At 40.6% G+C, this 16,192-nt stretch overlaps 1 protein-coding gene across 5 annotated transcripts in view; it reads left to right on the top strand.

The window, feature by feature from the left end:
* The first annotated feature begins 214 nt into the window (after window positions 1–214).
* The window catches only part of ALMS1 (ALMS1 centrosome and basal body associated protein), a 192,754-nt gene continuing 176,776 nt past the window's right edge, over window positions 215–16,192 (top strand). For 4 of the 5 annotated variants that reach the window (XM_076000887.1, XM_076000891.1, XM_076000888.1 and 1 more), the window contains exon 1: window positions 215–538. In XM_076000887.1, the coding sequence (XP_075857002.1) occupies window positions 233–538 (306 nt within the window). In that variant the 5' untranslated portion in view covers window positions 215–232. The remainder of the gene's footprint in view (window positions 539–16,192) is intronic. The other variant, XM_076000889.1, reaches the window with a different exon arrangement.

A 16,192-nucleotide genomic window follows, 5' to 3' on the forward strand; every position in this document is an offset into this window, starting at 1 on the left:
CCGTGACGGGGGCCAGGCAGTGGCGTCGCTTGTCGCGAACCCCCCACCTCGGGCCTTCCCGCCCGCCCCCGCGGGGCGTCCCTAGCAACCCGCGCGCTCTCTCCCGGCCCCGCCCCGGCGGGCGGCGCGGCGCCTACGCGCGGCCACAACCGCCAGTCAGCTCCCTTCCCTTCCCCGCCCGTCCCCCTCCCCTCTCCCCCTCCTCCTCCTCCGCTCAGCGCGAGACACCAACATGGAGCCCGAGGACCTGCCATGGCCCGGCGAGCTGGAGGAGGAGGAGGAGGAGGAGGAGGCGGCGGCGGCGGCGAAGGCCACGAACTCGGATGCAGCCGAGGCGGTGGGGGAGGTGGGGGAGGAAGCGGGGAAGTTGGACTCCGACTTTAACTACGGGTACCACCATCTGGAGAGTACCGACGACGACGACGAGGACGAGGAGGCCAAGGCCTGGCTGCAGGCGCACCCGGGGGGGCCTTTGCCCCCGCCGTCGCCCTCCGCGAAGTACGGCTACTCGGAGGGTGAGCAGCCCTCTCCGGGGAAGGTGAGCCGGGCAGGGGAGAGGTGAGGGGCCGCTGGGCGCAAGGCTGACGGGTGGGCTCTGAGCGCTCTGCTCTGCTTGTCGCCAGTCACGCTGCCCGCCAAATGAAAAACGCGCCTTTAAAGGCTTGTAAGGGGCCCGGTCTCCCGCCCGGGTGCTAGCAGACTATTCCACGTCACCGTTCTTTCTGGCAGAGACATCTCGGTGGGCCCTGGGCGTTTTGAACTACAACAGGTGTTCAGAGGAGCCAGTAATCCCTGCGTGTGTAGTTGAAGAAACGCCTGCGGGAGGAGGAGGGGCATATTGTGCCCTGAAGGAGGGGAAAAAGCGGTGTAGGCCTGGAGAGAGTAGTTGCCCAGGGACTATCTTGTTGGGAGAACAATTATCAGATTAGTTTGGCTGAAGTGTAGGTCTCCCCTTGAGGGAATAGTGCGGATTATGTATAGTGCATGATCAGTTTGTCTTGAGAGGCTCTGGCAGATTGTGCTTCTCAGGACCTTTGTTTGTGACAATAAAGGGGTTCCCAACCCATAGGAGGGACTTGGAACGTAAGAGGCTTGTGATGCAGTTCCAGTCTGGAAAACTAGAAAATATAAGGTAATACATAGTGGAGAAAGAGCCAATTTTGTGTTGAGCTGCAAAGATCATTTTGAAAATGACTATGTGTTTAATTTACTGTTTTAAAAAAATTTCTTCTTTTCAAAGGAGCAAGACCTGCACTGTTCAATACAGTAGCCACTAGTTATGTGTGGCTCTTTACATCTTAATTAGTGAAAAATAAAATTAAAACTTAAGTGCCTCTGTTGTTCTTATCACTTTTCCAAACTTGGCTAGTGGCCACAATATTGGACAGTACAGATATAGAACAGTTGCATCATCACAGTGATGCTGCAGACTGTTGATTACTAAAGAGCAGTAGTTGTTTTGCCTGGTAAATATTCCAGTGGGTACTTAATTCATTGAGCATATTTATTAAGCATTCACTGAGTGCTACACATTGTGCTGGATGCCAAGGAAGCATTGGTGATCCCAAATATTTTTGTTCCCTGCCTTCCTAGTGTTCATGGTCTAGACAGAAAGGCAGACAAAATTCAGATGATCACATAAGTGAATGCAAAACTGACAAGTGCTAACATGCTATGAAATTATAAAGTGAGGTGATCTGGGGTAGTCAGTGGAGCTGGGGGAAGCTTTCTTGAGGAGGTTGTGATAGAGCTGATATCTGAAGACAGATTAAGGGTAAGTAGGCAAAAGGGAGGGAAAGAGCCTTCTTGTTGAGGGAGGAGCACATGGAAGGTACTGTTGATTAGAGAAAGCATGGCATTTTCAAGGGTCCTGAAGCTAGTGTTTTGAGCACAGACAGCAGTGCTTTGTGTGCTATGCCAAGGATTTATGGGCTTTATGCCTGGAGATTGAGCAAGTCAGTGAAAAAAAAAAATTTTTTTTTTTTTTTTTTGAGAGAGAGTCTCACTCTGTTGCCCAGGCTAGAGAGTGCCATGGTGTCAGCCTATCTCACAGCAACCTCAAACTCCTGGGCTTAAGCAATCCTTCTGCCTCAGCCACCTGAGTAGCTGGGACTACCGGCATGTGCCACCATGCCTGGCTAATTTTTTCGATATATTTTTAGTTTTCTATCTAGTTTCTTTCTATTTTTTTAGTAGAGATGGGGTCTTGCTCTTGCTCAGGCTGGTCTTGAATTCCTGACCTCGAGCAATCCTCCCTCCTCAGCCTTCCAGAGTGCTAGGATTACAGGCGTGAGCCACTGTGCCCGGCCCCTGAAAATGTTTTAAACAAGGAGATATAGGATAAGATTTGTTTTTCAGAAAGATCACTTTGTAGTAGAGTAGAGAGGAGCTGTGACAGCAGGGTGTGATGGGGAGCCACAATCATGGGTCAGGGGTACTAATTAGGAGACCATTGCAGCATTGCCAGGCAAAAGATGATAATATTTTGGAATAGGGAAGTGTCGGTGGATACGGGGAAAAGTGGACTGATTTGAGAGACAAAATAATTATACTTAGTAATGGATTGAATGTGAAGGGTGAGGTGTCCAGGTGTTAGGTTGTTGTATGAATGGTTGTGCTAATACTGATATTTGTCCAGATTTATGGTGCTGGTGGTAGCCATGGAGGGGTGATGGAATTGGTTGGATGGGTGTTAAGATTATGAGTGTGGTTTTAAAGATTAGAGGAGAGGTCTAGGCTGGAGATTTCAAATTGTAAGTCATCTATATAGAGATGGTAATTAAAGCCATACTTGTGGACTAAGTCTTCTAACATTTATTTTATTCTGTTACTTCTTGTTTGAATAACTATTAATATTTAAATTTATATCTTGAAGCCTAGAAGAGGAATTTTTGAAGTAAGCTACTTTAACTATTATTACAGCTAATATGAGAAAATGATCCATTTGACATCTGTGTGCAATAGAAAGTCTTGCTTCTTGCAGCCCAGAGTATTTCCCCCCAGGATTTTCTTTTTTCGAGAGAAATCCGATATTTTCTTTCTTACCTCAGGAAACATATGAGGGTATAGGTGGTGTTATATATTAGAGGTAGTTTTAGGGCTGGGCATGGTGGCTCACACCTGTAATCCTAGCACTCTGGGAGGCCGAGGCAGGCAGATTGCTCGAAGTCAGGAATTCAAAACCAGCCTGAGTGAGACCCTGTCTCTACCAAAAATAGAAAGAAATTAATTGACCAACTAAAAAAAAAAAAAAAAAAATATATATATATATATATATATATATATATATATATATATATATATATAAAATTAGCTGGGTATGGTGGCGCATGCCTGTAGTCCCAGCTACTCAGGAGGCTGAGGCAGTAGGATTGCTTGAGCCCAGGAGTTTGAGGTTGCTGTGAGCTAGGCTGATGCCACGGCACTCACTCTTGTCTGTGCAACAAAGTGAGACTCTGTCTCAAAAAAAAAAAAAAAGGGTAGTTTTAAGATGATATGATGAGTATTAGAATAATTTTTTCTTTAGTTCACTGACATATTAAAACTTCCTAGCATAGGTTGAAAAATGTTTAAAGGAGAAAATGTTTAGTATGTTTCTTACTAGAAATTTATGAACTATGAAATTTTTAGAAGACGTGTTTGTTATGTAGCCTTTAATGCAGTGTGTTCAGAAGATGTGATCAAATAATAGGAAACATTAATTTCATCCAGTTTACTCTCCAATTAAATGACACAATTGAGGTATTTGATTTACTCTCATATATTTCTCACTAGATAATAAGGGTATTCTAGTGTTATGTATAAGGTGGTGATTAAATTTGTGGTCCTGTTATTGAGACTGAGCTAAGGGATGGAACTGTTTAAATTTGAAGCAAAATGAGCAGCATTATAACCAAGTCTTTTTAAGAGTTCAGGGAGGTGAGTGATTCAGAGCCTTTGCTGTGTTTTTATGACCTGTGGTCTCCAATCCCCAGGCCAGTACCTGCCTTCCCCCTTCATCTGTGGAAAAATTGTCTTACATGAAACTTGGAGTGGGGGGGTGAGCACACCAGGAGGTGAGCGGTGGGTGGGCGGCTCCCCATTGCTGGCATCACCGATTGAGCTCTGCCTCCTGTTCCATGACCACCCCTCCACCACAACCTGTCTGTGGAAAAGTTGTCTTCAATGAAACCAGTCCCTGGTGCCAAAAAGGTTAGGGATAACTGCTAGAGACCATTTGGATACCTCTCCTTGTAATTCCTCAACCTAAATTTCTGAGCTGTGCTGGGGTAGATAATTCAGTTCTAGGGGTTGGTATCACTAGAAATTCTTGGTCTCCAGTTGGTAGATAATTCAGTTCTGGGGGTTAGTATCACTAGAAATTCTTGGTTGCTGGTTTTTTTTTTTTTGGTTTTTTTTGAGACAGAGTCTCACTTTCTTTCTTGCCCAGGCTAGAGTAAGTGCCGTGGCATCAGCCTAGCTCACAGGAACCTCATTCTCCTGGGCTCAAGCAATCCTCCTGCCTCAGACTCCTGAGTACCTGAGACTACAGGCATGCGCCACCACCATGCCCGGCTAATTTTTTCTATATATATTAGTTGGTCAATTAATTTCTTTCTATTTTTAGTAGAGAAGGGGTCTTGCTCTTGTTTAGGCTGGTTTTGAACCAGGCTGGTTCCTGACCTCAAGTGATCTTCCTGCTTCGGCCTCCTAGAGTGCTAGGATTATAGGCGTGAGCCACTGTGCCTGGCCTGTACGTGACTTTTTGGTTATAGCCATCCCATGGGTGTGAAATAATATTTCATTGCGGTTTTGATTTGCATTCCCCTTATGACTAATGATGTTGAGCATCATTTTGTGTACTCCTTGGCCATTTATATATCTTATTTGGAGAAATGTCTATTCAGATCTTTTATCAATTCTTTTTTTTTTTTTTGTTTGAGACAGGGTCTTGGCTCTATTGCCCAGGCGCTAGAGTGCTAGAGTGCAGGGGTGTGATCATAGCTCCACTGCAGCCTTGAACTCCTGGGTTCAAGCAGTCCTCCTGCTTCAGCCTCCGAGTAACTAGAACCACAAGTGTAGGGGACTGACGTATATTTTCCTAGTTTAAGAATTAAATTTAGTAAGTAATGTACATGTTCTGCCCAGAGCGTTTAAAAGCAGTATGCTTCGGACAAGGTCCTTGTGATAAACAAGGCTGTTGCCTAGAGGCATAACGAAGGACCTGAGATGCAAGTAAGCAAGAGCTGCCCCCATGGCAGTGGGGGTCTGGAGGCCACACAATAAACACATTGTTCCTGTGATTGCTGCTTGACCCCCATAAGATGGCTGGTTAGTCAATGATGGGTAAGACCACTCAAGGGAGGGGCGACCTAAGCTAGGCACAGCCACCGGCGATCAGCCTAAGATCTTAGGGGGTCACCCTAAGAGATGCTGGGGATGAGAAATACTCCCTGTGGCTTGCCTTGCCCATCCTTGCTAATCTCGGTCCGTGATCTATGCCTGGCGCCTAGAGCAACCACCTGGAAATTCTGAGTCAGGGGGACATCTGTATCCTTAGGGCTATGTGTTCTAAAATTTATGGCTATTGCTGAAATGCCTGGGTGGTTACGTACAAGTAGCTAACTTTAATTTTTTAGAGTAAAAAAATAAAACTAACCCGGTGTATTACTACTTGAGTCAACCGTCTGTATGTGTGTCTGCGTTTTTCTTTGTGTTCTGTGTTTGTGTTTTGTGTTCATCCTCCGTCCTGTAAATGGGCCACAACAACAAGCATATACCACCCAACCAAGTTTAATTTTTAATTTTTTTTTTTTTTTTTTTGTAGAGACAGGGTCTCACTGTGTTGCCCATACTGGGTTTGAACTACTGGCCCCAAGGGATCCTCCTGCCTTGGCCTCCTAAGGTGCTAAGATTATAGGCATGAGACACCATGTGTTGTTGTCTATTTACTATTGAGTTGTAAGAATTCTTTATATATTCTATCTACAATTCCTTCACCATATATATGATTTGAAAATATTTCCTCCCAGTCTCTGTGTTGTCTTTTCACATTGTTGATATTGTATCCTTTGAAACACAAAAGTTTTTTTGATGAAATCCAATTTATCTATTTTTTTCTTTTGTTGCTCATGCCTTTGGTGTCATATCCAAGAATCTGTTGTCAAATGTGAAGTCGTGAAGACACCTACCCTTATGTTTTCTCTAAGAGTTTTATAGTTTTTACTCTTACTTTTAGGTCTTTGATCCACTTTGAGTTAATGTTTATATATGGTGTGAAGAAAAGGTTCAAGCTTCATTCTTTTGTATGTAACTACCCAGCACCATTTGTTAAAGAGGCTATTCTTTTCTCCATTGATTTGGTCTTACCACCGTTGTCAAAAATCAATTGACCATAGATATATGGGTTTATTTTTAGATTCTTAATTCTGTTTCATTATCAACATGCCCAACCATATGCCATGTCACACTCTTTTGATGACTGTTGCTTTGTTGTAAGTCTTGAAATGGGGAAGTGTGAGTTCTCCAACTTTGTTTTTCTTTTTTTATGACTTTTTGGCTTTTCTGGAGCCCATGCAATTCCATATGAATTTTAGGATCAGCTTGTCAGTTGCTTCGTAGAAACCAATCAGTATTTTGATAGAAATTTTGATAAATCTGTAGATCAATTTGGAAGTATTGTCATGTTAATATTAAGTCATCTGATCTACAGACATGGCATGTTTTTCCATTTATAGTTGTATGTCGCGTAACGACAAGGATACATTCAGCCTGTTACTGTACTGAATACCATAGGCAGTTGTAACACAGTGGTAAGTATTTGTGGATCTAAATATATCTAAACATAGAAAAAGTACAGTAGAAATACAGTATTATAATTCTTATGTGATCACTCATATATGTGGGCTGTTGTTGATGGAAATGTCATTATGTGGTATTTGACTGTAATTAGATCTTAAAATTTGTTCAATAATGTTTTATAGTTTTCAGAATTGCACTTCTTAAATTATTCTAAATATATATATATATATATATATATATATTTTTTTTTTTTTTTTTTTTTTTTTTCTTTGAGACAGAGTCTCACTTTGTTGCCCAGGCTAGAGTAAGTGCTGTGGTGTCAGCCTAGTTTACAGCAACCTCAATCTCCTGGGCTTAAGCGATCCTACTACCTCAGCTTCCCAAGTAGCTGGGACTACAGGCATGCGCCACCATGCCCAGTTGATTTTTTCTATATATATTAGTTGGTCAATTAATTTCTATTTATAGTAGAGACGGGGTCTTGCTCTTGCTCAGGCTGGTTTCGAACTCCTGACCTGGAGCAATCCGCCCGCCTCGGCCTCCCAGAGTGCTAGGATTACAGGGCGTGAGCCACCGCGCCCAGCCTCTAAATATTTTTTGATGCTATTGTAAGTAGAATTATTTTTATTAATTTCATTTTTGGATTACTCATTGCAAGTGTATAAAAACAATTGATTTTTATATATTGATCTTGTTCCTGCATCTCTTCTGAAATCATTTATTAATTTTAATAGACTTTTAGTGGACTCTCTGTGATTTTCTAGTAAAGACCATGTCAAATGCAAATACATAGAGTTTTATTCTTTCTTTCCAATCTGGATGCCTTTTATTAATTTTTCTTGCCTAATTGCCTTGGCTAGAACCTCCAGTACAATATTGAATAGTGTATATTCTTGTTTTGCTCCTGCTTTTACAAGGAAAGCATCTGGTCTTTTACCTTCAAATATGATGCTAGTTGTGGGTTTTTCATATTGGTGAAATTTCTTTCTATTTGTAATTTGTTGAGTGTTTTAATCATGACTTTGTCAAATTGTCCTATTAATTGGTGTATTACATTAATTGATATTAGTTGTTAAGCCAACCTTGTAAGAATAACTCATTTTGTCATGGTGTATAAATATTTTATGTCACTGAACATAGGAACACCCCCCCCCCCACACACACACATGCTGGTTTGTTAGTATTTTGTTTAGAGTTTTTCATACTTATAAAAGATATTGGTCTATGGTTTTCTTGTGATCCCTTTGTCTGGTTTTGTATCGGGGTAATATTGATGTCATAAAATGAATTGAAAATATGCCTGTTTTTGGAAGAGTTTGTCAAGGATTGACATGAATTATTCTAAAGTTTGGTAGGTGGGTCTGAGCTTTTTTTGGAGGGGAAGTATATTAATTATTAAAAATTGCTATTTTTTTGGCCGGGCGCGGTGGCTCACGCCTGTAATCCTAGCACTCTGGGAGGCCGAGGCGGGCGGATTGCTCGAGGTCAGGAGTTCGAGACCACCCTGAGCAAGAGCAAGACCCCGTCTCTACTATAAATAGAAAGAAATTAATTGGCCAACTACTACATATAGAAGAAATTAGCTGGGCATGGTGGCGCATGCCTGTAGTCCCAGCTACTCGGGAGGCTGAGGCAGGAGGATTGCTTGAGCCCAGGAGTTTGAGGTTGCTGTGAGCTAGGCCGACGCCACGGCACTCACTCTAGCCTGGGCAACAAAGCGAGACTCTGTCTCAAAAAAAAAAAAAAAAAAATTGCTATTTTTTCTTGCTATAGGTCCATTCAGATTTTCTATTGTTTTTTGAGTCAGTTTCAGTAATATGTGATTTTCTGGGTATTTGTACATGTCCTCTAAGTTATCAAATTTGTAATATACTGTTTTTTTTAGTATTCTCTTATAACACTTTTTATTTCTATAAAGTTGGTAGGTAAGTCCCCTCTTTCGTTTCTGATTTTAGTAATTTGAGTACTTTCTCTTTTTTCCTCGTTAATCTAGTTAAAGGTTTTCAAAATTTTGTTGATATTTTCAAAGACTAATTTTTGGTTTGATTGCTTTTCACTATTCTCTATTTTAGTCTTTATTTCCTTTCACCTGCTTTGCTTGGGTTTAGTTTTTTCTAGTCTGAGATGGAAGGCTGAGTGATCGACTTTATTCTATTTGTAATATACATATTTATGGCTATAAATTTCCTTATGAGCATTGCTTTAGCTGCATCTCATAAGTTTTGATATATAGTGTCTTTGTTATATCAAAAAATTTATAAATTTTTTTTTTGTGATTTGTTTTTTGACCCATTATTTAGGAGTCTGTTGTTTAATTTCCACATATTTGTGAGTTTCTCCAGTTTCCTGTTATTTTTAATTTTATTCCATTTTGAGAATATACTTTATGATTTTGTGAACTAGAAGCGATACAAGTAGATTTAGTTCTTTGAAATCACTTATCAAAGTTTTATTTATTTTTATTTACTTATTTTAAAATTTTTTTTCTTCTTAGAAGTTTCTCATCAGAGTTTTATAGTTTTCCTCATATAGATCTTGTATGCATTAAGTTAGATTTATACCTAAGTATTTTATTTTGAGGGGTGTTAATGTAAATTATATTGTGCTTTTAATTTCAAATTCTTCTTGTTCATTGTTGGTATATAGGAAAATGATTGTCTTTTGTATATTAACCTACATCTTGTAATTTTGCTATTTTAGCTTATTAGTTCGAGGAGTGGTTTTTTGTCAGTTTGTTTTTCTATTTAGATGATCATGTCATCTGCAAACAGAATTTTATTTCCTGCTTCTGAATCTGTGTAACTTTTATTTCCTTTTCTTGTCTGACTGCATTAGCTAGGACTTCTAGTACAATCATGGAAAGCAGTGGTGAAAGGGGTATTCTTGCCTTGTTCGTGGTCTTGGAGGGAAGCTTTGAGTTTCTCATCATTATTATATTAGCTGTAGATTTTCTTATAGATATTCTAAATCAAGTAAAGGATACTGTCTTCTATTCCTAGTTTACTGAGAGTTTTTAAATATTTTTTCTGTAGCTATTATATGATCTTATATTTCTTCTGAAGCCTGTTGATCTGATGGATTACATTAATTGATTTTTGAATGTTTAACCAACTTTGCATACCTGGGATAAATCCCACTTGGTTGTGGTATATAATTCTGTTTGTACATTGTTGGATTTGATTTGCTGATATTTTGTTGAGCATTTTTATATCTGTTCATGAGAGATACTGGTCTGTAGTTTGGTTTTTTTGTAATGACTTTGTCTGTTTCTGGCATTTGGGTAATGCTGACCTCATGGAATGAATTAGGAAGTGTTCTCTTTGCTTCTATCTTCTGAAAGAGATAGAGAATTGATATAATTGCTTTCTTCAGTGTTTGGTAACATTAACCAGTGAACCCATCTGGGCCTGGTGCTTTCCATTTTAGAAGGTCATTCTTTATTCAGTTTCTTTAGTAGATATAGGTAAATTCAAATTGTCTATTTCTTTTTGCATGAGATTTAGCAGATTGTGTCTTTCAAGGAATTGGTTTCCTAGGCTATCAAGTTTGTGGGCATGGAATTGTTTATAGTGGTTTTATCCTTTATTATCTTTTTAGTGCCCATGAGATCTGTTATGATGTCCCCTCTTTCTTTTCTTCTTTTTCAGAAGGTTGCGCAGAGAAGTGAGGGGGGTAAGGGGAGTGTTGTTGTTTTTTTTTTTATTTCAGCATATTATGGGGGTACAAATTTTAAAGTTTCAAATAATACCCTTCCCCCCTTCCCCCCACAAGTCTGAGTTTCAAGTGTGACCATCCCCCAGACAGTGCACATCTCACTCATTATGTATGTATATACCTGCCCCCTCCTCCCCCCTCCCACCTGCCCAATACCCAATTAATGTAATTCCTATGTGTCCACTTAGGTGCTGATCAGTTAATACCAATTTGCTGGCAAGTATATGTGGTGCTTGTTTTTCCATTCTTGGGATACTTCACTTAGTAGTATGGGTTCTAGCTCTATCCAAGAAAATGCAAGATATGCTATATCACCATTGTTTCTTAGAGCTGAATAGTACTCCATGGTATACATATACCACATTTTATTAATCCACTCATGAATTTATGGGCACTTGGGTTGTTTCCACAGCTTTGCAATTGTGAATTGTGCTGCTATAAACATTTGAGTGCAGGTGTCTTTTTTGTAGTGTCATTTGATCTTTTGGGTAGATGCCCAGTAAGGGGATTGCTGGATCAAATGGTAGATCTACTTGTATCACTTTAAGGTATCTCCATATTGCTTTCCATAGAGGTTAAACTAGTTTGCAGTCCCATGAGCAGTGTAGGAGTGTTCCTTTCTCTCTGCATCCACGCCAGCATCTATTATTTTGGGACTTTTTGATAAAGGCCATTCTTACTGGAAAAAAGTAATATCTCATTGTGATTAAAGATGTTGAACATTTTTTTATATGTTTGTTAGCCATTATTCTCTCTTCTTAGAAAAGTTTCTGTTTATGTCCTTTGCCCACTTTTTGATAGGGCTGTTTGATTATTTCTTGCTGATTTTTGTGAGTTCTAAGTAGATTCTAGTTAATTAGCCCCTTATCAGATGTGTAGGATATGAAAAATTTTTTCCCATTCTGTAGGTTGTCTGTTTGCTTTCATGATTGTTTCTTTGGCTGTGCAGAAGCTTTTTAGTTTGATTAGGTCTCATTTATTTATTTTTGTTGCTGCTGAGATTGCCTTTGGGGTATTCTTCATAAATTCTTTACCTAGGCCAATGTCTAGGAGAGTGTTTCAAACATTTTCCTCTAGAATTCTAATAGTTTCATACCTTAGGTTTAAGTCTGTTATCCAGCGTGAGTTGATTTTTGTGAGAGGTGAAAGGTGTGGATCCTGCTTAAACCTCCTATAAGTGGCTATCCAGTTTTCCCAGCACTATTTATTGAATAGAGATTCTTTTCCCCAGTTATGTTTTTGTCTGCTTTGTCAAAGATTAGATGGCTATATGAGGATGGTTTTATATCAGGGTTTTCAGTTCTGTTCCACTGGTCAATATTTCTATTTTTGTGCCAATTCCAAATTGATTTAATTACTACAGCTTTGTAGTATAGTTTGATATCTGGCATATTAATACCTCCCATTTTGTTTTTATTGCCTAGAATTGCTTTTGATACTCAGGGTCTTCTCAGGGTTATGTTCACTTCATAAAAGGTGTTGGGGAGGATTCCATTCTTCCTGATGCTGTGGAATAATTTATGCAAGATAGATACCAGTTCTTCTTTGTAAGTGTGGTAAAACTCGGGTTTGAAACCATCTGGGCCAGGACTTTTCTTTTTAGGAAGATTTTTAATTGCTATTTCTATTTAGGCTCTTGATATTGGTCTGTCCAGGAATTCTATTTCTTCTTGGTTGAGCCTAGGGGGAAGGCTGTGTGTTTCTAGAAATTTGTCCATTTCCTCGTCATTTTCCAGTTTGTGAGCATAAAGGTTTTTGTACTATTTGTAAATTAGATCTTGTATCTCCTTGGGATGGGTTGTGATATCTCCTTTTTTTGTTCCTGATGGAGCTTATTAGAGATCTCTCTTTTCTGCTTTTGTTAGTCTAGCCAAAGGTGTGTCGATTTTATTTTTTCAAAGAACCAACTTTTTGTTTTATTAATCTTCTGTATAGCTTCCGTGTTGTCAATTTCGTTTAGTTCTGATTTGATCTTGTTAATTTCACTTCTTCTACTGGGTTTGGGGCTAGTCTGTTCTTCTTTTTCCAGCTCTTTTAGATGATTCATTAGATTGTCTATTTGTGGTCTCTTTGACTTTTGGTTATAGGCATTTATGTAAATAAACTTTCCTCTCCGTACTGCTTTAGCTGCGTCCCAGAGGATTTGAAAGCTTGTCTCTCCATTGTCATTGAGTTCATAGAATTTTTTTATTTTCATCTTGATTTCTTCATTTATGAAGTAGTCATTTAGTAGAAGGTTGTTTAATTTCCACATTTTTGTGTAGAAATGTTTCTGTTAGGGTTGATTTCTACTTTTATTCCACTATGATCTGAGAAGACACATGGTATGATTTCTATTTTTTAAAATTTTTTGAGACTTGCTTTGTGTCCTAGGATATGATCAATCTTAGAGAATGTCCCGTGAGCTGATGAAAAGAATGTATATTCAGTAGATTTGGGGTAGAATGTCCTGTAAATGTCAGTTAGACCCAGTTGTTCTAGAGTTTTGTTTAGGTCCATTATTTATTAATTTTCTGTTTGGAGGATCTGTCCTGTGCAGTCAGTGGGGTGTTGAACTTCAGTTATTATGGGGTTACTGTTAATCAATTTGCTTAGATCCAGTAAGGTTTGCTTTATGAACCTGGGTGCACCTAAGTTGGATGCATATATATTTAAAATTGTTATATCTTCTTGTTGAACTGTACCCTTCACCATTATATAATGACCATCTTTGTCTTTCACTACTTTAGTTGGTTTAAAAACTAAGTTATCTGAGATCAGAACTGCCATGCCAGCCTTCTTCTGCTTCTGCTTGCTAGAAATACTGATCCCCACCCCTTTACTTTTAGTCTATATGCATCCTTGTAGGTTAGGTGTGTTTCCTGAAGAGAGCAGATACTTGGCTTGTATTTTTTTCATCCATTTAGCCAGCCCATGTCTCTTGAGTGGGGAGTTTAAGCTATTCACATTTATTGAGAGAACTGATAGGTGAGGCCGATTACTGTTCATTCTGTTGGGTTGGAAGTTGTTGCTTTGTTTTCTCTCTTGAGCCATTGTGGTATCTGGCCTTTAATCTTTAGGTTTTGGGTGTTTTTTACGTTCATGAGTATTTATTATGCTGTTCCTTGTGTAACACTGTGTTGAGTACTTCCTGTAGAGCTGGTCTTATCTTGGTGAATTCCCTCAGTCTTTGCTTATCTGAGAATGTCTTAATTTCTCCTTCATATATAAAGCTTAGTTTTGCAGGGTACAAGATTCTAGGCTGGAAATTATTTTGTTTCAAATGAGTGAGAATGGGGCCCCAGTCTCTCCTTGCTTGTTATGTTTCAGTCGAGAGAAGTCTGGCATTATTTTAATTGGTTTTCCTTTGTATATAACTTGCTTCTTTTGCCTTACAGCTTGTAGGAGGGTCTCTTCTGTTGATATTTTGGTCAGTCTGATGACTACGTGTCGTGGTGTTTTCCTGTTTGCATTGTATCTCTCAGGGGTCCTTTGTGCCTCTTGGATTTGAAGGTTTAAGTTATTGGCCAGACCTGGGAAATTTTCCTCTATTATATCTTCAAATAGCTTCTCCAACCCTTATATTTCTTCTTCCTCCTTCTCTGGAATCCAGAGGAGCCACAGGTTATTTTTCTTCATATAATCCCACAATTCTTTTAAGCTTTGCTCATGTCTCTTATTTTTCTGCTCTGTCTCTGTGATTAACTTATTTCATTTGAAGGTGTTATCTTCAGTCTCTGAGATTCTTTCTTCTGTTTGGTCCAACCTATTTTTGAGGCTTTCCAATGTGGTTTTTTTTTTTTTTTTTTTTTTTTTTTTTTTTTTTTTTTGAGAGAGAGTCTTGCTTTGTTGCCTAGGCTAGAGTGAGTGCCGTGGCATCAGCCTAGCTCACAGCAACCTCAAACTCCTGGGCTCAAGCAATCCTTCTGCCTCAGCCTCCCAAGTAGCTGGGACTACAGGCATCCGCCACCATGCCCGGTAATTTTTTCTATATATATTAGTTGGCCAATTAATTTCTTTCTATTTATAGTAGAGACAGGGTCTTGCTCTTGCTCAGGCTGGTTTAGAACTCCTGACCTCGAGCAATCCGCCCGCCTCAGCCTCCCAGAGAGCTAGGATTACAGGCGTGAGCCACCGCGCCCAGCCTCCAATGTGTTTTATATTTCTCTGAATAAATTCATTTCCAGATCTGATTGATTTTTCTTTAAGATCTTGATTTCCTTAGTGAATTTTTGTTCCAAGTCCTGAATTTTCTTTGTGTTTTTTTTTTTCTGTTGGTTATCCATTTTTTCTTGCATATCGTTGAGTTTCTTACAATCCAATTTTGGAATTATTCTTCTGTCATTTTAGTGTTTTGGGTTTGGTTAGTATCCATTTCTTGAGATCTGGTGTATCTCTTTGGGGGAGTGTTTTCAGTTTGATTCTTCATAGTTCCAGAATTCTTTCGTTGAGCCCTCCCCATCTGGATCAGCTGATTTTTTCTGTATGGTACCCAGGGGTCCTCTCTTGAATGGTTTCTTGATCTGCCTCTGGGAGGGAGCTCTGCCACCACACTTGGGAGGCTACCCCTGATGGGCAGGGTTACTTGTGGAGCCTATTGTGGCCACTTGCGAGGGATTTGTTCCTTGACCACAGCCCTGACTGTTGGCCACTGACCAGGGGAGGAGATCCAGCCCCCGCGTATTGATCAACTGGGTGACCTAAACTGTTCTGGAAAGCAAAGTCATTTGTTCGCTTTCAATCTGCACATAGGCCCAGCAGATTCACCATAGATCAGGGGGAGAGTGGCTTTTCTTGTCTCACCCCACCTCCAGGGGAGGAGCAACCACTTTCAGCAGGAGAGATGCAGGCTAGGAGGAGGAGGTAGCTCCCCAGTCTGCCCTGGACCCTGGCACCCCAGTGGCTATAACTCCCCTTGGCGTTAGTCTTCTCAGTAGTTCCTTGATTGAGCCAGGCCTGGCTAGCCGATTACAGATTGTGTAAGGGTGGAATTCGTCAGGAGAGTCTGTAGGCTGAGGGAGGGGATCTGCCACCGTATCACACCACGGTGGCTGGGCTGTGGACCCTCTCAATGGTGACCCCTTGCCCACTCGCAGGGTACCAGCACTGAGGGCTACTGTTTAGGAGGTGGCAGGTGCTGGGTTGGGGATCTGGGTCATCAGGACGCCCCCTTGACTCCTCTATGCTGCCTTCTGACTCACACCTGTTCAGCCATAGCTCTTGCTGTTACTGACCCACCCTGGGCCAGCTTATTTGCCCCAAGGCAGTTCCAGCTTCGAGTCCCCGACTTAGTGAACAGCTCTGTAGGACTGGCCCTGCTGGTTACCAGAAGCAAGATATCTAATTGCCTCCCCTATCAGCTCAGTCTGTTTTCCTCCCTACTTGGTGTTGACTGCACTCTATAGCACCCACTTCTCCTGTTGCAATTTCGAACCAACTTCAGACACGTCCCTGGCTGGGTGGGTGTGGAGGTCAATGGGGAAGCAAGAAGTTCTCCTGTGGGTCTGATCCCACTTTACCCCCTGGCCTGGCGGGCTGGCGCCCTCCCAAGCTCTATGCCCTATTGTTTGTTTTACACTCTCCAGAGAATGCGATCTTATCTCCGGATCACCTTCTTTTTCCATTTTTGAGAATTCCATGCTCAACCTCTGCTGATTCATGATGCTGTTCTTGGTGTGTTGGGAGGGCGGGGTGGGGGGGGTGGGGGGGTGGAATCCAC

Source organism: Microcebus murinus, chromosome 3 (genome assembly GCF_040939455.1).
Source record: "Microcebus murinus isolate Inina chromosome 3, M.murinus_Inina_mat1.0, whole genome shotgun sequence".
Classification (NCBI taxonomy): domain Eukaryota; kingdom Metazoa; phylum Chordata; class Mammalia; order Primates; family Cheirogaleidae; genus Microcebus; species Microcebus murinus.